The 26,788-nt window shown below is 40.4% G+C and overlaps 1 protein-coding gene across 1 annotated transcript in view; it reads left to right on the forward strand.

The window, feature by feature from the left end:
* The window catches only part of XYLB (xylulokinase), an 82,791-nt gene that overhangs the window by 22,137 nt on the left and 33,866 nt on the right, over positions 1-26,788 (forward strand). Inside the window, exons 13-15 of the mRNA XM_040066569.1 lie at positions 281-396; positions 2,702-2,775; positions 4,110-4,206. Coding sequence (XP_039922503.1) covers positions 281-396; positions 2,702-2,775; positions 4,110-4,206 — 287 coding nt within the window. The remainder of the gene's footprint in view (positions 1-280; positions 397-2,701; positions 2,776-4,109; positions 4,207-26,788) is intronic.

Genomic DNA, 26,788 nt, shown 5'->3' on the forward strand with positions numbered 1-26,788 from the left:
GGCATGGCCTGCCAGCCTGGATCTAACCTCACACATTCACTGGAGAAATGCATACCCCATCTCTGCACTGTGTTCCCAACACCTCCTGTAAAAGTTGTTTTCTCTCATCTTTCTCTTCCTTCTCTGTCTCTTTCCATAATGAAGTGATGATATCTCTCAACTTGCCCAGCTTTATTCAGCTGGTAAAGTAAACAACAATATCAAGTAAAGGAACAAAGCGCTTTAAAAATCTAGAGCTAAATGTTTTGGAAAATGCATACGGTGTGTTTGTGTGTTTCAGTTTTAAGAATGGTTCTCTGATGAGAGAGAGGATCAGAGATGACTGTGCCTCAGGCTCCTGGGATGAATTCTCCAAAGCCTTATCATCAACTGTTGCTGGGAACGGTGGAAACTTGGGTATGAACCTTAGAAGGGCTGGGACTTGGAGGGTTTGCTTCCACACATACTGCAGTAGGTGTTGTACCTGCTTTTTACTTGGGGCATCATAAAGGTCAAGGATTAAGAGAAATTCCTGGTGTGTACTTGGAAATGCTCTGTTGACAGCCTAAGTGTCATCACAGTGTTTTCCTTCAATATTCACTGACTAAGAAAATGATATTTGTGGATCTCCTTTGGTCGTTGGAAGGGTGTTAGTAACATTTTAGCAGTAGAATATTTAAAACTAGTGATTTCTGAAGGAGACTTTCATTAAAGTTGATTTCTTTTTCTGAAGACTCAAACCAAGTGAATTAAGGAGCTCCATATTATTTCTTTCTCAGTCTTTACTTTAGAATCTTTTTCATGCATGTATCTTGTAGAATCTTGTACAAAGCAATGATGTCAAGGGATGCCCAGTTTTCCCGCATTTTCTCCCATATGTGTCACAGAATCATTTCATCTCTGTTTTTTCCCCCATGTTATGGTTAGTGAATGAAATGTAACAAAATTACAATCATGGAAATATTTAAAAAACACTATTAAACTTACGGATTTGAAGTTTTACATTATTTTCTTACCCACAGTTTAACATTTTACAAGTCTAATATGTAGCTCTGAAATAAGCTGTTGAAAAGTGAGCACACGTCTAATCAAGATTAAAATGGACCCATTGCAGAACAGGGTTTGAAATCATCTCCATCAACTCAGATGTGAATTGATATGAGTAAAAATAATGTAAAAATTATAGGCAGCAAAGTTTTTAAATGTAGATATTTAAGCTATAGAAGACTTTGCTCCTTAGCAAAGTGAATTTAAGATAGAGCCTCTTGACACGGTGAGATTAGATTTTTCATTTTTAGAAGCTCTGTTATGTTGTCTGTCAAATCCAGTCTCTGTGGGGTATTAAAATGACCGGGAATCTCTTTTCACCAGAAGACAAATCAATTCTAGTGTTTTAGAAAATGAGAAGAAATTATTCTAAAACCCCAAAGTCAGCCAGTTTAGACAATATTAAAAAAAAATAAAAAAATAAAAAAATTGGAAGTTGATGAAAATATTGTTACTGAACCAGGAGTGTTCCTTTAAGTTTTAAAGCTCGTGTTATAGTATATTGACTTGAATATCTCACTCCTCTCTCAAATGGGTGTTTCGTGGAAGTCATCTGCAATAATCCATATACTAGAATAACCTCTGGATATATCTGTAAAAATGCAGCAATCTCCATAATTTGAGTATCTAGGGGAAGCAAAGCAAAGGCACAGCTGGTTAAATACCCCCCATTTTATTCCCTGTTCCCTGTGCTCCCTGTTGTGTGAGAAGGTGCCTCTGCAGAGGTTTGGAGGTCAGCACTGGAATGTTGGGATGTGCATCCCAACAGCTCTGTGACACACAGAGCTGCTTATTGACGACTTTGCAGAATGTTTAACCAGAAAGGTTATGTGTGCTAAAGCACAGTATTATTTTGGGTTTTATTTTGCCAGTAATCACAGGTCTGATAGGGCAGCACAGTTTTGTTCCAAGGTTAGAACCTCAGAAACTCTCCTTAGTTTCTTAACTATTCTGTTCAGATTTTCTGAAGTCATTTTTTCTGGTCTCCTTTCTTGAATATCTTTTCTGACCAACCCAAAGGAATCTTTGCCTAGCTGCCTACAAAGCATTACAGCATTTCCTCAGATCTCATCCAAACTACTCAGAGACCAGCTCTGCTTCGTGACTTAAAATATCTGATGCTCTCTAATAAGCTCATGAAATCTAATCCAGGGTATGAAATGTTCCAATATTCCTGTACTCTTCTTACCAACTTGCCATTTTTTCTCTGTGTGTGTGTGTGTGTGTTTTTCTTCTCCTTTCACCCTTGCATATGACCTACTCAGACTATTTCTAGTACGTGTTATGTATTATCTCTGTTACTTGCAGATGTGGTGGATGTATCCTCTTTTGTAGGCTTGCTGTTTATGACATTGTTTGGCATGATTAAGATCCACATTTTGTAAACTGAGAGAATCATAGAATTATAGAATATCCTGAGCTGGAAGGGACCCACTGGGATCATTAAAGTCCAGCTCCTGGCTCTGCAGAGGAGAGCCCCAAGAATCCACATGGCTCAGAACATTGTTAAGAAGTTGATATGTGGACTGAAATTAGTAAAGAAACAGGCTGTGTGGCGATTCATATGTCCAAGTACATGATAAACATCTATTATCATTTTAGCTGTGTGCAGAAATAAGATTCCAACTTTGGGCCTGGGAGCAAACATGACACTCTTTAACGTTCCTTGACGCAGGTTTCTACTTTGATGTGATGGAAATTACTCCTGAAGCAGTTGGGATTCACAGATTCAACAGAGACAACCAAAAGGTAGTAATAATCTGCTTAATGTCTCAAACTTTGAAAGAGTGCTGTCAAGGCTTCAAATCTTTTCCATTATATATTTTTTTCTTTCTGTCTGAAGTATTTGCTTTCCATTTTTATTTATTGATGCAAATCCCTGGGACAATTTTCTTAAGGAAGTATTTGGTCCATAGCTCGAGAGCATCTACAGAGCAATGTCTGAACTAGAACTTATATGGTATTTTTTTGTGATACACTTTCCTTACTGGAAAATGTGGATTTACTGAAACCAACACTGTCTTTGAGACAGGATTAACTTTAAGCTTACTGAGAACTTAGTACACGTACATGACTTAGTCCTTGTTTTTTAAGTTTTAGACACATAGATAAGGGTGTGTTGAAACTTTGGGCTGCAGTATTTTGTCTATATGTGTGTGAACTAAAGACCTCATTTTGCTGTCCTGCATGACTTGGAGTAACCTACAAGCCCCATAGTAAGCACAGGCTCAAGTCCAGATGGAATGAAATAGAAATGAAGTTATGGGAAGTTCTTTGTATCTTTCCTTTTTTATTATTTTTTTTTCCCCTTGAGGAATGGATGTTGTTTAAGTGCCTGGCTTTCTGGGTGGTACTGAAACTCAGGAGATGTCTTTGATCAATCATGACTCCCAGTCGATTAGACCTCATGTAGGTGAGCAGAGATTGATGCTATCTGGTGTTTGCAGTGCAGCTCTACTCTCCTAAGTGTTGGCTGTTAAATGAATGCTTAATCACTTCTAGCTGTTACACAAATGTAGGCACTAACTGCAGTGCATGGAGAAACTCAGCTTTGTGTGAAGGATTCCCTCTGTTTGCAGTTCAATATTCTCCTGCTTCTGTTGCCAGTCTCGTTGATGAAAGGACAAAAAAATGTTATAGATAAAAACTAAATAAATTAATGAAAATATTACATGATTTCCCTTTTGTGCAGACAGAAATAAATTTAAACTTCTGTGACATTGCTTTACTCAGCTGAATTTTATCTAATTGCTTCAATTTTATATTTTTGAAATATTGATTCCTAAGCAGCTCTTGGTGATGGGAAATTCTTAGGGAAAAGTTTACAACTTCCCCTAAGCTTCTTCTCATTGTGCATCACCTCCAAGCTGCCAACAGCATTGAGGATATGGGTTGTGTTCTCTGCCATGAGTCCTTAGGTCCATCTTGAGAGCATGAGTGAAGAACTGGGCCTAGATGAGAGCAGACTTCAGGGTGAAGGCAAAGATAATCAACTATGACCCTGCTCTGTGTTTTTAACCACCCTGCAGCTTGGCACTGTATGCTGGGTAAGGTGCTGTTAATTCATTCCCTCTTTGGTACAGGTTTCAAGCTTTCCAAAGGAAGTAGAAATACGAGCGTTGATTGAAGGGCAGTTCATGGCCAAGAGGATTCATGCTGAAAAGCTGGGATATAAAGTCTGTAAGTATGATGAGAACTAATGGCACTAGAGGCCAAAGGCAGTAATGTCAGTTCTGTGATTCCTGTCCTGCCTGATGGATACAGAAACTGGTATGAATTCTGAATTTGGTCTCTCGGAAAAATGATTGATGATGTGTTGGGTGCAAGTTTTTGCAGATGTTAACATTAGAAGGACCGAGGAGGTTTGGCTTTAAGACTTATTTTTCAAGTATTCTTGCCGTCTCATTGTTTCTGAGCTGCATTGTCCATTTTTAAATAAGAGTCTGGCCTTCAATAGCTTGTTAAGTGAAAAAGAGACCAGCCTTCTGCCTGAAGCACAAGACTGTAACTCAGAAAATCTGAAATCTATGTTCACTTCTTGGGTCTGCCATAAGCTGGTCACGTATCTCTTTACCTCAGTTTTCTGTTAATAAGGCAGAAGCCCTTTCTCTGCCTTGTGATTTAGAAAGCAAGAGATCCAGCTTCCTAGAATTTATGATATGAATAGTTTTTAGCCCATTGGAACAGCAAAGTCAGCCAGTGTTTTACCTACAGAAGTGGGTTCAGATCATTACTACATGTACAATTCTATAAAAATAATAAAGGCAAGCCTGTAAGATTTTTGTTGATGTTTTCTGTCAGTGTATCAGTCAGTGGTATCTGAAACATACTGAATGAACTCATCTGGAGGATTTTTCATAAATATTTTATTTTTAAAACTCATATTATTCTTATTTAAATCCTGACTTCCTTCTTCACAAGTCATTTCTTGACTCCTACCCCCAGGCTTTTATCAATAATCATGAAGGACAGAATATTTTTATTGTTTATTTTTTAAGAGAGAACTTCAGGAGCTGAAAGTTGAGAAAATGCTGAGATACTGGAACAAATCACAAGGCTTGACAACACCACCTCATAAATCTACGCTGTAAAGATTTTTGTGTTTTATATTTTCTTATATAGTTGAAACTGTATTTATTTATGGAGGTTATTTATGGAGACAGGCAGAATTTCAAATAGACTGTGTTTAAAATACCTGTTTATCCTTCATTCTTAGATTCTGCTGCACCAAAATCTTGGCTTATATAGCCTAGGAAGCTCATGGCTGAGGACATTTTTGTACTCTGTAAATGTCAGGGGTTAGACAAGCACCAGAGTGTGAGAAGAACTATTTGAGATATCAGACAACCCTGACACAGGAACAAATGGGGATAAATTATCTGTAAATACATTTAGGCTGAGTAGGGCAGCCAAAAATCCAAATAGTTTATGATGTGGCTTAATAAGCTTTAAGAATTTTCATTAGTACTTTTTAAAATGCTGTAGATGCCTACAATGAAAAGGAGACAGGTGTGATCAGATTATGTTCCTATGGATTCCTTGGAATATTGTATACTTTTGTTTTGCTGCATCCCTAGGGCTTTTTAGCTACTTGGTAACTTAACAGATGAGTTGCTTTAAAAAAGAACTGCTGTGCATAGTGTAGGCTGTGTGCATCTCCCACTTCTCCTTGGTGGTATTATTTAAATGTCATACTCTGTTGTTTGTGTAGTGATGGCAGGCTCACTTCTGCATTTGTTGTGTGACAGCTCTGAAAACAGGGTGTGTTCTCAATGTGTTTCAGGCTATGGATGAGCATTGTGGGAATTACTCCAGCATTTCCAGACTTTCTCTTGTTTAATAGCTGCTGTTTTTCAGGCTGCCTTTTTTTTTTTTTTTTTTTTTTTTTTTCCCCTCCCTTCCTTTTAATGTGATTTAAAAGCTTATTTATTTTTTGGATTAAATATGCAGTCAGGACCCTTGTGTTTATTCAATTCCTTTTAGGCCTTGCCTACATGGGGGATTTACTTTGATATTTCCAGGAATCAAGCTGATTTACATTCAGAAATATAATCACAGCAGGGTAAATCTCGGCTTTTTTTTTTTTTTTTCTTTTTTTTTTTCCCCATGCTTTTTGCATCTTTGGTTGGATACAGTAGGAAGTGCTCACAAGCTCTGGAAGGTTCTATGATGACACCTATTAAATCAATGTCAGTCACAACAAATGCCTTGCTGGGGGTGCCCTGACGTTGGTGTGGTGCTGTCACAGTGGTGCAGATGAGTCAGAAACCTGGCTAAGAATTTCCCTAGCTCTGGCACCAAGGTGCTGGAAAATGATTTTGGCAGCTGTGAACCTGCCTCTCTGTTCTTGGGCCAAATGCAGTTTGGATGGCTGCAATCAAAAAAGCAGCAGCGTACGTGAGAGAGAATTTTGGAAAAATAAACAACTAAAAACCTGCCATATAGAGTTCCTGGTTATGCACTGTGAACATGACAAACATTAGATAATCCCTTAGAATTAGCTTCCAGTTAATGAATATATTATCTTGCAAGGAGCAGTATTTTGAATCCTCAGCCTAGCTGGTGCTGTGGGGAGGAGTGCAATGATGCTGAAAGAGCTTTTTATATGTGAGGTTCCGTTCCCAGTTGGATGTGTCTGGCACATTATAGATCTGATATAAATTACAAATAATAGTTTAAAATACCCCTTAGAACAGCTCCTCGGGTGCTGTTTGTGCTGCCTGTGAAATGAGCTCAGATTTCAGTGCGGCTTTGGTGCCAGTAGAGGGCAGGGGATCCTGTCACATGAATTTTGGCTGGGACGTGTCAGCCTTGTGCTGAAAATGGCACGCAGTCACCAGATGATCCTGAGGAGAAAGGTTAAACCTTATATTAATTGTGATTTAAAGGCTTTCAAAGTGTGTGTCACCCTGTTCTAATTGCTCTAATCTTTCTCAATCACGTTTCAGAGGAAATCATTCAGTAACACCCTGTATCCTGTTTTGCTTATGTGCTTAAGGGGTGGACTGAATCTAGAAACAAACAAGTGAAGTTTGGTCTGTCCCTGTTGTTTACATCCTCCCATTCAGAGATTCATGAAGATAAGGCGAAGGTTTGCTTCTCTGCCTTTATTTTCCTGAATTTTGATCGTATCGTAAACACCTTCTATTTTTTCACTTCCTTTTACTGCTTGCAGCCATCCCCCTTGGAAAGCCAAGCTCACAACTGGAGTCCAAAGGCTGGACTTAGAGCTGTCCTTGCTGCATGCTTAGGGGACTGTGTGAAGTCAAAACCATGGTAACTTTGTGGAGGAATGAAGTGTCTGCAGCTCAGTGGCACAGGTGACCACAGCAGCTATAAACCTGTCAGTGGCACAGACTGATCTGCCAGTATATACTTCAATAATCTCGATGGTCACCTCAGAGTTGCTTCTATTCCTGACCAAGGAATCCTAAAGTTCATCCTAAAATCAACACTGACTGGAGGATGTCATCATGGTCCCTGGTTGGACCTAGTGAGGCTGTCCTGGTGAAGACCCACAAAACTGATTAATTTTGGGAGCAAAATGCGTCCCCCACCTTACTGATAGGTGAAGTAAATATGCCGTGATGTATGTCACATATGCTGAAGGAAAAGAGCACACAGGTAGAGGTTCTGTGTTGATCACACATGCAGTCAATAGATATTTAAATGACATTCTGCTCTAGAGGAATGCTCTAGGTAGGAACCTTCATGTCAATGGTAATCTGAGCCCTGAGTCAATACATGTTGGGTCAGGTGTGTGCTAGAGTTGTGTTAAGTAAGCTTTCGTGGGACTGCAGCAGCAGTTAATAAATCCTGCCATGTAGGAAGGCAGATTGTCTGGGGTGGGGTCTGTGTTGAAGCTGTTAACTTTGGACAGGGCTTTTCTGTCTTCATGTTTTTGTGCCCATCAGTGAGTTCATAATGCTCCAATTGCCCAATGTGCTGTTCTGTCACCTTTATACCTTTAGGAATCTGATTCTGCCACCTGACTGTCATCAGCAGGGGCAGGTGGATAGAACGAGCCACATTTCACGAGTGCAGGCTTTGTCCATAAACCCCTGTGTCTGTGATTATTGTGTAATTTATAGTTTCTTGCATACATAAATCCATCACTCACAAATAATGTTGTTGCCTTGAATTCTAGTGGCTGTATTGGTATTAAAGTGCTGGCTGGGGTGACACTGACATGCCTGGGGCTTTGCACTGCTGCAAGAATGACCTGTTATATTTAAATGGGGTGCATTCTTGGAAAAAAAAAAATAGCAGTCCTGCAGTGCTAAGAAGAGAGAGAGGAGTGTCAGAGCATACTGGGCCTCTTTTCTCAGTGATTAGAGGGGGGACTTACATTTATGAAGAACTCAGGTTAAGATTACATGAGGGCAAACTCCAAGGTGACAAATTTTCTTCTTCTTCAGGTGGTGTTTTCTTTCGATGCTCTTCTCAGCAGACTGGAGGTAGCAGTAACATGTGGCTTTTTGCCTGTAGGAAAGGCAGTCTGATGGAGTCAGGGATGCTCAGACAATAGAATCAAGGAACCATTAAAGTTTGAAAAGACCTCCAAGATCATCACATCCAACATCTGACCTAACACCACCATGCCCACTAAGACGTCATGAAATGCCACACCTACATGGTTTTTGACCACTTCCAGGAAGAGTGACTCCACCACTTTCCTGGGGAGCTTTTTGCAAACTATCAGTTAGTACAATATGGAGCAGTTGTGTTTCACTGTTCCTGTTGTCATGTGGAGGCACAGAAACCCAAAGGTGAGGAGTGAGGCTGTTACCCCACAACCAAGTGTGGGATTGTTGGAGAATGAAGTGGCTCTCCTGCTTAGTAGAGCTGGATGCCACTGGTCCTTGGGATGCTTCAGGGATGCCTTTGTGTCTGGCTGTGAGACAGATTTTCCTGCTGGTGGTTGCCCTTGACTTCTGGCATTTGTGACTGTGCTCTCCAAAACTCTTGCAAATTATTGGGAACGTGGGGATTCTTGTTCTGTCTTTGCCTGCACTGCTGAGTGTGTGTTTACTCCAGTTGTAGCAGTGTTTTGGCTGAAATAAGGAACACTGGGAGTGAGGCCATTTTGTAGCTGCATACAGATTAAATTGATGTTTATGCCCTGCGGGATTTAAATTTCTTAGAGAAATCAATACTAAAATGTTGTGTTGGCTTCGTGCTTGTCTCTCGCTGTTTACTGCTGAGAATGCTGATGGTGTTTCAGCAGCATGAGGGTGCTGGCTTTGTTAGGGGCCTTCTGCTTCAGCAAGTTTGTGAAAACAGTTTAAAAATTATTAGAGGACAGTGACAGGTTGAAGTTTTCTTTTCGAAACAATAGTGAATAGTGGTAGCAGCCAGATTGAAACATGTGGAACAGAGATGGGGCAGAGTGTGCTACTGGCATGCAGTACAAACAGACCTCAGAAATGCCTTGCTGTTACATCTTAAACCTATATTTTTGAGGGAGGCATGTTGGCTCAAGAAGTACTTTGAAATTCATCAGAGGCAGGATCTTCCTCCCAGATAAGCCAGTCATTCTGCTGCAGAGGATATTTGTATTTTCTGATGAAACTTCTGGCTGATAAGAGTGCCAGTGTGAGATGGGCAATAGCTTGCCAAGAACTTGACTCTATCCCTTTTTATTTTTCACAGAGCATCAGACTTTTATCACATAGCTGAGCCTTCAAGGCATGATCAGGCGAGGCTTGGTTTTAAGCCAGTGATCTGGAAAGGTTGGTTAGCTCATTACCAATTCCCTGACCAAGTATTTCACAAAAAATGGCATTTTATTATTACTTGGCTCAGGAGAGAGTAAAGTATTAGTTTAACTAATTTTTTAAAGGGTTAGATAAAATATCTCTGAAGGAAATGACCTCATGTGCTATAAGGAAGCTGCTTACGTGCTCTAGAATTTTTCATGCAGTGGCTATTGTCTTGCTTTTATTTTGCTTTGTTGTTGTCACACATATACAGGAAACACAATGAAGACAGAAAATCTGAAGAGTTAATAAAAAGATTGGAAAGGGTACTATCTGTCTTTCTTTTCTGACACAATGATAAAATGTTGTCATTGTTTGAACAATTGCTTTTAATGTTTGGTCAGCAAAAGACCAAGTATGTAAATGGTTCAATTCCTGTGCCCTGATGTTAGGAGAGATTGTTTATGGCTCTGTCAGTGGATGTACTCTTCAGGCATACTCAGAAAAATAGCCAAGCTGTCAGTTTGCTGGGTTTGTTAGAGCTTTGTGGATCTCTGGAAGACGGGAACCAGGAGATCAGTTGGGTTATCTACTAAATCTCCTTTTATTGCTTGTTTTTTGAGACTGATCTACAGTTTTAAATCCAATTAGATTAGCAAGGGAATGACATGACTGCAGTCTATAAGTACTTTCTTGGGGAAAGGAAACTTGATAGTATAGGACTCCTGAGCCTTACAGGCAGAAACATTATGGTTCAATAACTGGAAGCTGAAAGCAGGCAAACCTCAAATGACAAGGAAGGTGCAGATTTTTAACAGAAACTGAAATCAAACTGCAGCAATTGACAGTGGAGCAATGAATTCTTTAGCATTGCCAGTTTTAAGAGCAAGATTCTTTTTTTCCCTCCTTAAAACTAGGTGCTCTGGTGTAAAGAGATCATTTATATTATAGAAGAATGAGTTTAAAAGATGAGAGTTGTCCATTCCATCTTGGACACATCTTGAGAATCTGTAAGAAATGCCATTGCTAAGAAATTTATCTGATTCACAGCTATATAACATTGCTGCGTAATAAGTAATCATTTATACCCGTAGCAGCTTCTAGTATTACTCTAAATGAAGCCCTGTTTTCACAATAATTCTGCTTGTAAAATGCTACATTTACCTTAGTTGACAGTGAAATGCTGCATATTTATTACTTTAAAATATTTCTCCAGGTGCGTTCCTGTATTTTCATTTTTGTTGCTCAAATGTGACACTCCTGTTAGTGAATTCTAATCAGCTCTCCCAAGACTCCCCTAGTCCTTCCAGCTGTTTTTCCTTTTTTTTTTTTTTTTTTTCTGGTTTAAGGTTGTTCAGCTTCTTTTACACATCTCAGGTTATGCATCACTTCTGAGCGTTGAGTGTCTCAATACTTTCAGCTGTACCAACCCACTCTTGAGGTTTTCAGTGTTAACAGGGGTTCCTGCTAAACAAGTTATTCTTTCTCTGCTTCCTCTATTTGCCTGCACATACAGTCGTTTTTAGCTGTGATTGTTGGCTGCATGAAATTAGGCAAGGCAATTTTCCCTTACTTAAAGAGAGATTACTGCCTACATTTTAAAAACAATTTTGATATCTAAAGCTTTGTTTCCATCCAGACTTTGATTTCCAGAGGACAGCTACTCAGTGCTTACCCAGATTATCTCGAGAAAAAAATAGCCAACCACCTCCCGCATTTCTTAAGCAAGAACCAAGTAAAGTTCACACAATTGTGGACAAGAGTTATTTTGCTTTCTACTTGCATAACTTCAATTCCCTTCAGACATGAGGAACTAATTTGGGCAATTTTTTTTTTTCTTATTTCTGGCCCATGGTTTTCAAGAACATGCCTGAAGGGTATTCTTTAAACTGTAATGTTATTTAACCTGTATGTGGTGTGTCTAACTTCTGCACTAGCACAGGTGTGTGTGGGGCACGTGAAACGACAAGCCTCAGCCCCAAGGATTTCACAACTTCAGTTTGGTCCGAGTGTAAAATGTGGCAAAAGGTGGAAAGTTAATGAAAAACAACCTTGAAGTGCAGTGTGTACTTCTCCAGTTCTCTCTCAGAGGTAAGAACAGAAATGTTTTACCTTTGCACTTGGAGGCTGGAATTCGGAATCAGTGACAGGATCGACCCAAGGAAGAAAATTGGGTGTGTGGCAGAGTGAGATTAGAGAATCCACAGAATTAAGTCCCTTGAAGACATGGTGGGTGACATGAAATTCCTGATCCCAGCTTCTGGACAGTGATATAATTTTTCTCTTTGATGTTCAAAAGACTGGACCTGACAGTGTCTTGCAGTGACCTCCAGCTTGTCAGTGCTATAACTTTCCAAGCTGGAAAATCCAAAGAATGGATAAAAGAACACAAAGAAAGTTTGCTTGAATCTGAAATTTGTCTTTTTCTGACTGCAGTTGGAGTGATTGTACAGCATCAGACAAAGTAAAACTAAACTCAGGAGTACCTGCTGAGCACTGAACATCAATTACTACTCAAGTAGAAAGTGAGTTTAAAAACGGTCACTTCTCTACCACTTCTCTTGGTTTTAAAGTATTTGTGTTCCATTTGACAATATCTGAAGATTAATAAGAAATGTCAAGAAATCTCTGAAAGCTGGAAATTTGAAATTAAAAATAGAAGTATGTATATACATACAAGCAAAGGGTGGGTTTGTGACACTTTTATTTTTCATAGTGTCTCAAAGTGAATTAGTTCTTTAGAGGATACCTCTACTGCAGATAGCTTCACTTGTCAATATTTATCTGAAATGTTCCTAAAGAGTGGCTTAGCACTTAATGTTTCACCTCTGGTTGTGCCTATTTCCCTGGATTCTTCTGAAATGCATATTTATTAGACACTTTCAGGAGTTTTGGTGGATGAAAGTTCAGTTAGCTCCTGGTTGTAGAAATCGACTGCATCTTTCTCAAATATAAATATTTTCTGTTTCCACTTTTTAATGCTAATAAATGAACTGACTTGTAAACACATTCAGTTTCTAAAGTTGGTGGCCAAAGTTTCCGCGTGCTTGTCTATCTTGCCAAGGTACTCCATCATTTAGCAGCTTCCCTCAGGGTGTTCTTATGTCTTGTTTTCAACAGCTTAGTATCACTTCAGTTGCATTTTGAATATGGGCTTTGTATCCTGGAGGTATCCACGTGCTGCAGGAAGGCTCCTGGGGACTCCATTTCCATCCCTGGCTGCCTTCTTTGTGTTTCTGGGAGTGGGCACTCAGCTCCTTCCCTCTCCATTGCCAATGTCTGTTACTGAGCAGGGTAGATGTCAGAATTTATCTGCACATAGCCATTTTCTCGGTGGTCAGCTTAAAGCATACAGAAATACCATGTATTTTATCCCGTGTGGCAGCAGCCCTGTGAGTAGTATTGGAGAGATGGCGGTCACTGGTCATGAAGCCAGAGGGATTTTAAAGGATATTTTCAAAAACATCCATTCTCTTCACTTAAGGTGCTCTTGATCTTTTTTTCTGTGTTTATTCTGGTCAAAAATGAACTTTTTGTTATTTTGAAGTAGTTCTAATTATAATGGCAATACAAACGTACCAGTGAAGAGCTGCTTGACTAATCTCTTCAAATTAAGTGCACTTCTAGTTAAATGACTTAAGGTTACCTGCAAATGAGCAGTTTTGCTGCAGAGAAGGAGATACAAAGCTCGTATTGGGTACTTAATTTTGTGAACACAAAAGCCTGCTACCCATTGAAATGGAGGTGAACATCTGAAACCATTGTTTTTAAGTATGACACATTAGAATAAGAAATTGCTGGCATATCTACTTGAAAACGTGGAACTGTTTAAAAGTAAACTGCAAGTAATAACTCCTTTAATAATCATGTGCATCTGATGCTTTGGAGCCCGTGCCACAAAAGTATGGAAAAAGTGATCTAATGGATGATGTGTACCTAAGAGCTTCACATAAAAGGCTCAAAGAACAATTATCTAAGTGGAATGTAGTGTTTTAAAAACAGCTTCATCCATTTTCCTGCCATTTTTTGTGCTTTCCTTCTAAAAAACTCTAATGTATATTAATTAATTGCTTGAAATAATACAAATAAATTTAACAAGGTTTGTCTAAAGCTTCACTGCACAGAGGAAACTTCATGTTTGTTGCAGTGGTGAGAGAAAAAAAATCATTTACTGAAAATATTAAGAAAGCTAATATTAATTTAGATGGAACTTAATGAAATCTTTAATGCCTTTTTAAAATTATTTTCCTTAGATTGTAATTTGAATTAAATCATTACTATTGTTAAATTAGTTAAACACTAAATTAAGAAATGCAAATGAAGTGAGCCCAAAATCCAATGTGGTTATTGTTTTTATTGATATATGTAGGCTAGTGGTGCGGAGCAAATTCCAATTATATCTGATCTGTTATTTGCACTACAAGTTCCTGACTCTTCATTAAGTGTAATACATTAGATTAAACGCTTTGTTCGATAAGAGCTTGGAAAATACCAGTATTACAATAAACCTCTTGCTGCTCTTTCCTCTTTGTTTGGGCTGTTAGCACTGTGTATAATGCAGGCTTCAAGGCTTTCTGGTTTAAAGTTTGAAAATCCTGCCCAGCTGTGATCATCAGAGGAAGATAAATGTAGGTAGCACAGTCACAGGAGGCCCAGGAATGAGAGAGAGTTGCTGAAGGCAACTCCATTACATACATGAGTTCACCTGAATAAATGTTCAGTGGCTTCTGTTTTGCTAACTTTAAATACTGGTAGCTAGCGAGGAAAATGCTCGTTTCACGTGATATATCTCTCCCTATGATTAAAATATCCAAAATAAATGAAGCGTGCCTCCACGTATCAGAACTGGATTGATCCAAGTTGTTCTTTATCCTTTGGTTTATAGTTTTTTATAATTTTTGTATTTATAAAACACCTACTGGAATCAGTAGAAATCCAGGGAGGAAAGGGGAAATTGTGTGTGCCGTTTTGGGCTTGCCTGCTTTGTGCACAGCCAAGGTACTCGCCTGTGTAAAAGCTCATTTTTCATTTTTGAGCTGCTGTTTTCCTCGGAAACCGTTCAGGAAGGTGGAATGGAGATACCAGCTGCCAAACCTCCCTGTGACAGTCCCATGTGGAGGGAGGACACCATAACCAGGGGTAGGTCAGGTTGCATGACTGGGCAGTCCGGGCACACGTGGTGGGACCAACATTCCTGAGCTGTGCCAGGCTTGTGCCTGTGCCTCTGCATCCATCCTGGTGCTGCATGGCTCTGGATCTCCCTTCTCAGGTGTTCTCCAGAGCTCCTGTTTGAGCTGCTAGAGGAATCATTATTACACACTGTGGAAGAACTTGCCTGTCCTGTTGAGCACCTGTGCAGAAATGTTCTTAGCTTGTCAGTATAGTGATAAAAAATACTTTCAGCTCAGCGTGCTCCTCAGTTCAGTTTATTCTGGTGGTGTCAAGGCATGTGTCCAGCCCAAGTGGAGGAGCTGCCTCTTCTCTGGCTGCTCTGCATTGACAGCAGGTTGTAGAGACAAAACTCATGAGACCTCATCACTGTTTTTCAACCTTCTGGAAAGTCCTGTTGCATTTGGGAATCCATGCAGGCAGGATGCTGGCAGAGCAGTGGTGACAGCTGATGTTCGCAGCAGTTGCTCTGGTTTCACTCTCCACAAATCCCTTTTTTCTCCCAGTGTATGAGGTGAGCAGTGCAAGTACTCCATGATCATGAGAGTACAATGGATCCCTCTTCAGTCCATGGTTAACCTTTTCCTGGCATCATAACTGTTGCAACTGATGTGATAGAGGCTTGTGAGGTGGTTGCTGCTTTATTTTAGTCTGATGTGGTGGGCATGGCTAGTGTATCCAAAGTGCTTGTTGGCTTGGGAAGTGGGATTCCAATGCTGGAATTAAGTTGTTTGCAATGTCTGTGTCTACAGTGGGAACATGTGGCAGAGCAGGACAAGACAATGAGCACTGAGTGTGTTTTGTGAGGCTTCTTCCCAGCCATCAGAGAAATTTTTGCCCATTGTACTCCAAATATTGAAACCCAATCCTTTTCCCATACTGTCTCTGTCCTCCTCCTCTTGTTTCAGTTTCTCAGAATTCTGAATCATCCTGCATCCAGAGCCATTCAAAATGGTTCTTTGAAGGCACTGAAAGACACCATAATGTTTTATTACTGGAAAGAATTAAAAATCCCCTGTTTTCTTCTCCATCATGATGAGGGCCCTAAGGATATTTACTATGTTGCTTTGTTTCATGAATTTGAATGCTCAATAAGTGCTACCATACAATTTGCAAAATGCTTCCCTTTCTTGGTTTCCTCCAATGCTCCTCATTGCACAAATCCTCGGAGTGTGGATCCAGAATGGGTCTCTGAAATGCTTTTGTGTCTTGGTGTAGTCTGTTCATCCCACCCCATTCCCACGGTCATCCCTGATCTGTGCTGGGAATAGAAATGAGACCATTCTGGCTGAAAAACCTCCCAGAAGTTGTGTTGGCTTTGCTGCTGAGGGTGGTGGCAGCTAACAAGTGTCTCCTCGCAGTGGTGGTGGGTAGAGAGGAGTTCCTGGGTTGCAGACAGAGATCTTTACCTTCCAGGAGATGTCTTGTGGTTTTGAGGCTGACATTGCTTGGCCTATTCCTCTTGAAGATTTTTGAATGTGCTCTTACATAGGTGTTTTCAGGTACTTCTTCCAGTCCTAGGGGTGTTTTTGCCATGCTGCTGTCAGAGGATAACTAGACTTCCAGAATGATCCTCTGGCCTTCTAGGACTGTGTTGCAATGGCATCATCTTGTACTTGAACTGAATTAAATGGTGTGGCACCAGCACCCTGCAAAGAATGAGGGTCTCAGCACCCAGGCAGAGCAAACAGTGGTTTTCAACACATACTGTTAAATGGGAGTCAGTTATGGAGAAGCCCTGGAAGCACTGGCAGAGAGGAAGTGTGGTTGGTGTTGACCTTTAAGGTTTGACAATGCTGCACAACAGGAGCTTGTGCTGCTTCCTCCTGCAAAACAGTATCAATGAAAGCACTGGGTTATGAATAGTGCAGCTGCTATGAATAGTGAGGATAAGTAGTGCTGGATTAGAATATAAATCTTAATCAGGATTAAGCCTCAGCAAATATGTATCTATGAAGCAGAATGTGCTGTATGAATAGGGAACAAGCTAGATAAACAGATTCTGTAAGTTCAGAGACAGCTCTGCTTCAGCCTGTAAGTGGTCGCACCCTTTTACCCTCCAAGGAGCATTCTTATTGCACTGGATGTGAGGCTTTTCTTTGAAATAAAATTTGTTCAGAGAATCACAGAATCATAGAACTGTTTGGGCTGGAAGGGACCTCTGGAGATCATCCAGTCCAACCCCCCTGCCAAGGCAGAGTCACCTGGAGCAGGTGACACAGGAACGTGTCCAGGTGGGTTTGGAATGTCTCCAAGGAGAGAGACTCCACGACCTCCCTGGGCAGCTGTTCCAGTGCTCTGCTCTGTTTGTTGGCTCACAGCTGAGAAAAACTTGCTGCAGCATTTGTGAAGGATTCACTCACCCCATCTGAAATTCTATCAGGGCTGAAATGAAATGTGAGCAAGAGGAAGAACCATGTAGCAGTACAGGCTCATTTGTTTTCACATGAATACATTAGAGCAAAATCTCATTTTCATGAATCAGCATTTCCTTTGTCAATAACTTTCAATATTAAACAGTAAGGTGACACCAGGATTACATTGGAGGAAAAGTAAATTAAACTGCAACAAAAGATTCTAGAAGGTAAATTGACACTTCAGGTCTTGATTTAGGCTCAGCTACAGAACAGGAAGGGAATAACTGTTTCCTCCCCATCATGTTTCAAATTGTTTTGTGACTGAGAGATAAAAAGGACGTTTCCAGATCCTTAGTGGATACCAGATCATCCAAATCACACACAGTGTTGAGAAATTATTCTTTTATTCCCTTCCATGTTCTCTGAAAATTGTAACACTCACTCAGTTTGCCTAGATATGCTTCATATAGTGGTGCACATCCCTCGTTGCCTAGAAAGAAAATAGCTGATGTTTTAATATCCCCATGTGCTGAAATGTCATATTCTTCTGCTGAACTGCACTGCTTCCTCCTCTTCCTTCTTGCCAAATCCATTTTGTGTTTCCACACATTAACCTCTTCCTGACCCAGTGCTACTCATGCATGAAATGCCCAAGTGCTTCTAGGTTGCAAGCACAGCAGTTATCTGATGTGTTAGTCTTGACAATGATGCAAAGGAAATGCCCAGGTGTATGAATGTTACCAGTAATTTTCGTAAACAGTCCCTGGAAGTTATTTAGGGATGTGTATTCTGGTGAAAAGGCAGCCTTTAAATCTTCTGGAACCATTTTTAAAATTGCACAGGTGTCTCACTATTCTGATCTTAGCAGCAGAAATTATTCTGAGACACATTTGGCTGATACCCATAAGTATCCATGGGTTTACATAAATACGAATAGAAGCACTTCTTGTTTTGTCAGTGTAGTGGCAGCTTCTCCCTCACACTTAATTGTGTGGGTCTCCTGTATTCTTTCATTTGCCATTATAAATTCAGAGGGCCACTCCTGAGATGTTTTCAAAGTTCACAGAAAATTTAGAAGGCAAACAAAACCAAGAGGGAACACATTTTTCTGCAGGATTGTTGGTGGAAATTCAGCTCCTTCTTTAGTTGCAGGTTCCATGGAGCCAATAGAAGTGAATGTTTCCCTGCCCTTCAATTGCAGCTGTGACTTAAGGAAGCACCTTTAGAAGAAAAGGTACATATTTTCATAAAAATGGACTTTACCTCTAGTCTGGCCAATTTTTTTTCTTTGTTTCTATTGTGAGTGTAGATTTAAATAAGACATTATCATCTCATTGACTTGTTGATACAAATGATGCTACTTGAGTTTAAGCATGTTCTGAAGCAGTTTCCTAAGTCCCTAATTTGAAATTTTCACCTCCTCTGAAAGCCACCAAGAAAACTGAGTTGTGTCATTTGTGAGCCGTGTAGCAACGCCTGGCAGAAATCCCTCAAACAGGGCAGTGAGTCTCTCAGAACAGAGAAGTTTCAGCAGTGAGACCCCCAGTGTGTCAGTCTCTTGAGTATAAACATTGAGAGAGGTCTTGTGACATAATGAGAAAAGGCCAAAGAGGTGAGCTGTGCAACACACTTCTCCATCCAGCGTACACCTAATCCTGTCTTACACATTCAGCTCTATCTCCAGGCTTATCCTCTGCTGTGATGATGAGAAGCTCATGCTTGTGACTTGAATAAATCATGTAAGTTGCATGTTAAACAGAGGAATGGTCCGTTGGGAGCCTCATCAAATTCAACAAGGAAAAATGTCAAGTCTTGCACCTGGGGCACATAGACTCCCTGCCTTGATAAGAATCTGGAGGGAAGCTCAGCTGAAAGGGATGTGGGAGGTCCAGCTAAAAACGAGCCAGCAGTGTGTTGTTGCAGCAAGGAAGGTTGAGAATGTGCAGGCTGTACCAACAGAAGCACGGCCAGGCAGTTGAGGGAGAAGAATTACTGTCCTTTATTCAGCAGATGACATCTGGAGTGCTGTGCCTGGTTTGGGGCCCCTTAATGCAAGAAGTTTATTGACAAACTGGACCAAGTGCAATGGGGAGCCTCCAAAATGCCTTGTGGCTGGAGGATCTGCTCTGGGCAGAGAGGCTGGAGGAGCTGGGCTTGCTCAGCCTGAAGAATAGGATGCTCCAGGGGAGCCTAATATCAGTTTGTTGAGGTGCTCTTCTCTGAGGTACAGAGCAGATAAAGGTGAGGCAATGTCCATAAACTGATAGAGGAGAGTTTCTAATGGGATATATAAAAAAAAAAAAAAAAAAAAAAAAGATCACAGGGAGGAGTATGAATATAAAACATTTTATTAGTGAGCTCTTGCTAACTGAAGGTCTTGAAACTATGTCTGGGAAATGTAACATGACAAGGCTAATTTTATGTTGTCCTCCTTCTGAATAAAGTTGGTATATTGACCTAGATCTGTCACTCTGCAGTCACGAGCCAATTGGATCCCTCAGCTGCCACCCCGTCTCATTTTGCCTTCTTTGGACAGATAGAGCTAATTACAGTAGGTACTCCATCCAAATTTTTATGGATTAATTTACAGCATGATGAACAGAGTCAGTGATGGAGATGAAACCAAGGAAGTGAGGGGTGCTCTGACCTTGTCACTCATGTGGATGTGGAGACATACTGCTCTTTTCCCAGATGGCTTTTGAGTTTTACAGAAAGTCAGTGACAAGTTTAATTATTTCTGACAGAGAATGCTTTCTCTTCTATCTGCATTGTGTAATACTCTTCATGGTAGTGGAAGAAGGCAAAGCAACATCTTGACCAGCCACCATTTGGATGAGGTACTGTGGACTGAAGTTTTGGGGTTGAAGTCCAGAGTTTTGGCTTCCAGTTGGCTCAGTGCTGTCAGGATTAGATATTTCTCATGCATGAAGGTGCTTAGGTACCTCTCAAGTCAATAAAACTTCAGCACCTGCCTAAATAATGTTTGGCACGGAGATGTTTTCTCAGAAATCAAGATGTAGTTTACATGCTATATGGCATTTGATAACTCCTGCTAAACAGAGGAGATTAATGTGAAGTTGCATTAGCACGTGGGTAAAAAGGTCAAGATGGTTGTAATCTTCAGAATTATGATAAATATAATTAAGGTTGTAAGACTTTTTGTTGTTTTATAACTTTTGAAACAAAATTATTGAGGGGGGGAAATGGCTGGAGTTGGACATTTGGGTCTGGTAGAATCAGATATTTGTTTGCAAGATTTGAAGGTGCCTTATTTGTTGGCTTGATAGTGAATTTTTGAAACACCCATTGTAAAATACTTTAATGTATTTTGTGACAGGGAAAAGAAAATTGTGCAATCTGTGTCCTCCCAGCTGAAAAGTCTTTTGGATCACCTCTGGCCCGACCTGATTTGCAGGCTTTTGTTCAAAAGAGAATCAAGGAGAGGTTCTTTCAAGAGTGCTCAAAGATGAAATAGTTTTGCTGCTGTTTGTGAAGGTAAAAATGGTTATCCTGAGGCAGACTGAAGGCACAGCTTGGCCAAAGTCTTCCTCTGACAGTGACCAGCCTGTAACACACAAGCAAAGCTTGAACATCCTCCTGGTCTGCAGCTTAGCAATTCCCAAACCTCAGGTTTTTTAATGTAACATTTGTTGGCAGATTTTCCCCATGATTTCTTTAATCACTTTTTAAAATCATGTAGGTTTTTGGTCACCCATGGTATCCTGCAGCACTGAGAGCTTCACCTGAGCTGTGCATTGTGTGAGATGTCCCTATTTTCTGTTTATGTTAAGCATGTCACCTGATGACTTCATTTGCACCTTGGTAGGATTTGTACTGTGAGAAACAGCGATTAGTTATTCTATCTCTGTATTTATTGCCTCTGACTTCCTGTGCTCTGCTGGCCTCCTCCTGGTATTCCCTTGACCATTTCTTTTCTTGGCTGAGTAATTGAAATCAGGACTTACTCATGTCTCGTTGGAAGCTGTCCCACCTTTGATCAGCCTTGTTGTGTCTCTCTATATTGTTTCCATTTCTGCTGTGTTCTTTTTGAGACATAAGAGTGGTGCTGCACTGAGTATTCAAAGTCAACTTTTATTTAACCAGTGGCATACTGCTGTTTCTGGCTTTATTCCTTTCATAAAATTTTTAATGTACTTGCTTTTTCCATTTTTTGAGTATTGATCTTGTATTTTCATGGCATTTTTAAAATTTACCATGCTTTACTCAAAGAGTACTTCAGAGCCTGTTGTGTGTGTAAATTCAGGTCTCTTCAGTGTTGGGTTTGTTGTCTAACTCTCTTCTTTTTCCCAGATTACCTTTCACTGTGAAGACTGATCACTTACTGCTACTCCTTGTGTCATGTCTTTTTAAAAAAATGATCATTATTTTGTGAGATCCACTTCCTTTTTTGTCCTGTGGCAGCCTTCCTTCTACAAGAAACTGTGATGAAGGAACTCATCTAAATACCCATAAAATGTTTATGCTTGTGTAAAGCATTTATATTTTCCACAGGTAACATTATAATAATTAGGTGGTCCATTTGTACACAACTTTTGCAGAGGTAACACATTATTTGTTCTAAACATCCCTTGTTGACATCCCGAACCCGTGGATTTTGTGAGTAAGTCAAGAGCTGCTTGGGTTTTTTTTTCCCTAGGATTTTTGAGAAGTTGTAGCATAAAGCAGATGTGAGCATGGTGTTTAGCCTAACATTTATTAGTTTATTAGTTCATCAGTTAATTAGTTAATACAGGGATAGTTATAGTCTATAGTTAATCAGTTCATTAGTTGGTATAGGGATAACTGTAGTGTGTCGTGGTTCCTGTATTGCCTGCCCAGGCAGTCTGAGATCTCTTTGTGTGTGTTTTGATCATTGCCATCATCCTGGGCAAGGGGGCTGTTTCAAGATCCTGGTATTGATGTGATATTCAGACCATATGGATTATGTTACAAGTTGGTACAAGTAACTGCTTTGTCTGCTCTGGCTTCAGGTTTTCATTAGTGTATAGCAACACTCACCGCTGTGGTTTTCCTATATTTTTGCAATATAATTTGTTCTTTTATTTTACAGCATGTAATGATTGCCTGTCTTTCACCAGTGTGTTGCTTCTATCAATATCCTCAGTGAAAACTAGGCATTTTAAGCCTTTCTAACTTATTTTTTTTACATTTCTAGTGTCAATATAACAGCACTTCCACACTTGGTTCAGTAGCTTATTTTTGTGCTATGATTAAAATGGAATTGTGTCTTCTTTGTGGTTACTTGTTAGGATTTATTAATGTCTGCCCTATCTTTTATTTATAGATACAAAGTTTTAATGATTTCAGCCCTAGAAAATGTGTCATCTCCATTTGTGCCAGCCTTAATGTACTTCTTAGTTTAAGGATTCTCTTGTAAGATTATTAATTGTAAGTGCTGGTAGTTTGGTACCAGTTTGATTTGGATGAAAGCCATCTTTTATGTATAAGCAGAATTTCTTCCAAAAGTTTCTGCAGTTCCTACTGAAACAAAAGTTCATAGTAAGAATGAGGAGAGAGTTACACCAGCATGGAGTTGTTTTTGTTTTTTTTTTTTAATTCCAACTGAAATATTTGACAGATTTTATCAATGGACAGAGATTTGTTAGAACAGGTGAATATGGTTGATATACAGTAATCTGTGGATACTGGAAGTGCAGAGTGGTAGTTACCAAAGCAATGGACATTCAGGTGTTGGCTATGACTTTGGAAGAACTCAGCTATAAAAGAACGTTTTGTTCTACTGGTGACTCGGCAAAAGACATTCAGAATCCTCAGCAGAGGGGACAATCAGGCTAATAAAGGCAGACTCATGGTATATGGGTAGGATCTGGTTGTAGGAATTTGAAAGTTGAAGACAGTAAGCTAAGCAGCTTAATATCTTCAGAATAAGAGGGAGTGAAGCTTGTAACAGCATCAAGCTGTTTGCTTAGATCTGGACTAAGGAGCTTAAGTAGCTTATAACACCACAAGCTCCTGAGCTCCAGAGGAAGGGACTTACAAGCTGTGCAACAGCCACACTTCAAAGGCCTTACAAGTACAGCTGATGAAGCCTGCAGGGCTTCTGGGGAGCATGTCAAATAAATGTGTCCGTCTGTTTGTTTCTGTGCAGCATCTGAGCGCTTCCCTTTGTTTCCTCCTTACAAAGTTATGGACCACTCTCCCCCCTGGAGAGATCACAGTGTTAAATATCAGGCACTTCGAAGCCAGAAGGTTCTGAAAAATCAATTTAGTCATGTCCTTTATACATATTTTGTCCTTTTTACTCACTTAAAAACCATAGTATTGTGCATGTGGGGATGTACCACTTGTTTTTCTGATGGAATGTATGAGGACCTTGAAAATGATGAAGAGCTCCCTGCTCATAATGGAGGATAGAAAATTATCTCAATTGTATTATCTCAAAATGTAAATTAGCTGTCTTCAAGGTCTTCAGCTCTAAACGTGTTTGGTTCTTGTTGAAGCCTTTAGGACTAGATCATCACAGCTTGCAAAGCTGCACTGTGTTGCTGTGGTCCCACCCAATTCCCACTGAAATCAGTTGGCTTGGTTGGAGTCAAAGGCTCCTGCAAAGCAGAGATGATTACTTTCACAAACTTTTCTCTCCAAAATAGCTGTGATGTCCTCAAGAGTGTCATTACTTACTAGTCAAAAAATTACCTTCATAATGGTGCTTTCTTAAGTAATTTTGTCATCTTGAGCTTGTTCTGTCCTGATTTCATTAAATCTACTGAAGATGCACTTTATATTAGAGGCATATGACCACATTTCTGTTTTTCTCTAACTCCTTGCTCTCTAGCTATTTAGTTTCTATATATTTCAAAGTAGATCCTTACATGCAGCTTAGTATTTTTATCTGTACAGACTGAAGCATATGATGATGAAAAATGGATCTTTGTACATTAATATCTCACCCAGAATGATTTTGCAAAGTAGTCTTTCAGGATATTTTGCACTGTTTGCAGTTGCATGTAGTGTTATACTAAGAGTAATTCAAATCACAGTGTGGAAGAGGATGGAAATGACCTCTCCTAGTCAGAGCAGAGCCGGTTGGAGGAGACAGCCCAGGACTGTGTCCAGTTTGGGTTTGAATCACAGAATCATGGAATGGTTTGGGTTGGAAAGGATCTTAAAGGTCATGTCATTCCACCCCCCTGCCATGGGCAGGGCCACCTTCCTCTAACCCAGGTTGCTCCAAGCCCCAGCCAACCTAGCCTTGAACAGTTCTAGGGATGGGGCACCTGCAAGTTTTCTGGACAACCAGAGGATGTCTTAACACCCTCACAAGTAAAGCATTTTTTCTTCATAGCTAATCTAAAGCTACCCTTTGTCTCAATGGCTGGAGGTTCCAGAGCCTCTCTGGGAAACCGGCTGCAGTATTTGATCACCTGCACAATTAAAAAAAAACCCAAAAACCAAGATTACTTTGAAAGGATTTTTTTTTTTTTTCCTAATTTCAGTTTGTGCCCTTTGCCTCTTTTTCTGTCACTGGGCAGTACAGAGAAGAATCTCTTGTCTTACTCTTCCTCATCAGCTGTTTATGCTCATTGATAAGATTCCCTGTGAGTCTTTCCTCCAGGCTGAGCAGTCCCAGCTCTCTCAGCCTTTCTTTGGATGCCAGATGTTCCAATCCCTTAATCACCTGCACATTCCTTCACTGGGCTCACTCCCATGTGTCCATGTCCTTGCACTCTCTTGCCCAGCCTGGACCCAGCACTGCTGATGTGTCCCATGTGCTGGGCACCTCCTCATCCTGTTGTTCTTTCTAGTGCCACCCAGGATGCCTTTTCTGCAAGGACACAGGGCTGGATCTTTTTTGCCTTGCTGTACTCCAGGATCCTCAGATCTTTTTCTGCCAAGCTGCTTCCCAACCCATCTTCAGCCAGTTGGTGCATGGAGTGTTTCCTTCCTGGCTGCAGGACTTTTCACTTCCATTTATTAAACTGGATGAGGTTCCTGGTCCATTCCATCAGCCCGCTGAGCTCCTGCTGATGGCAGCACAGCCCTCTTGTGTGTCAGCACTCCCCTCAGTGTTGTGTCGCCTGCAAACTTGCTGAGGATACACTTTGTCCCATCATCTAGGTTGTTAATATTGAACATTATCAGACCAGTGTTGACCCTTGGGATAAACCACTAGTGAGTTGCCCCCAGCTGGACCTGGTACCACTGTACACAACTTTTAAGTCCAGCAGTTCAGTCAATTTTCAGTCCACCTCACAGGCCATGTATCTAGTCTGTACTTCATCAGCTTGTCAGTGAAGATCTTGTGGGAGACAGTGTCAAAAGTCTTGCAAAAATAGAGATAAACAACATCCCCTGCTTTCTCCTCATCCATCAAACCAATCATCTCATCTTAGAAGGCTGTGCTGACTAATGCCAGTCACGTTTCTATCCTTCATATGTTTGGAAATCATTTCCAGGAGGTTTTTCTCCATCTTCCCCAGGATCAAGGTGAGCCTGACTGACCTGTAATTCCTGGTGTCCTCCTCTTTGGCATTATTGAAGACAGAAGCAATATTTGCTTTCCTCTAGTCCTGAGGAGCCTCCCTGAATTGCCATGACCTTTCAAAGGTAAAAGAGTGGTCTCACAATGATGTCAGACAACCGCCTCAGCACTCAGGGGTGCATCCCATGAGCTCCCATGGACTTCTGTGCATTCAGTTTATATAAATGGTCCCTAACCTGGTCTGTTCCATGGACAGTTTGCTCTGCTCTGGATTTTCCTTCTGGCCTCATGGATCTGCCATTCCCGAAAGCCAATCAGCCTGAGGCAGGGTCAGCAGGGAGGATTTTGGTCCTTTATCACCCAGTCCTGTTCTCTAGCTGTCTGTGCTGCAGACCTTGGTCTCTGTGTGTGTGTGTGTGTGTGTGTTTACTTGTGGGCTCCTTTCCAAACCAACAAGCCTGAGTTTTGTGCTCATTTCCCAGACAAGCTTTTCCTGTTGGTGGCTCAGGATGTCAGCTAGCTGCCCCAGTGAGCCAGCGATTCAATTCCAGGGGAAGTTCAGCTTGGGTGAAAACAAAGACAGCAGTACACATATTTCTTTGGGTTTTTAATTACTTCCCTCTCTGAATCTGAAGCATTTTTCTTAAAAATACTTCACTTTGCAGGTGTTGCCTCACAGACTTTCTCTCATCGTAACTTTTCTTATCATCTGTAGCCATTAAAGAGTTCAAAATATTTTTGGCAGGAGGGTTAACACAGGTGCCCTGGAGCAACTCCCATTGGGATAATTGCATTCTTTTTACTTAAAGTCCCCATTTTGTCAGGTGTTATCTTAGGGTTCATTTCATGTCAGGAGTTGCTGTGTTGTGCTGTGCTGTCTGCCAGAGAGGGATGTATTTCACTGTGGGCTTTTCTAGGGCTGAAACTTCTGTATGCAAAGTAAATTTATTTATTTTTTTTAGTACTGGAAGGACAATCCAATAAATCTTTTTTTTTCTTATTGGAAATTGAAATAATGTTGCTTTTTTTTTTTTGATGGAAAGAAGTGTACAGGCTGGATTTTTATGTCTCAT

The sequence above is a fragment of the Hirundo rustica genome, chromosome 1 (genome assembly GCF_015227805.2).
Source record: "Hirundo rustica isolate bHirRus1 chromosome 1, bHirRus1.pri.v3, whole genome shotgun sequence".
In the NCBI taxonomy this organism is placed as follows: domain Eukaryota; kingdom Metazoa; phylum Chordata; class Aves; order Passeriformes; family Hirundinidae; genus Hirundo; species Hirundo rustica.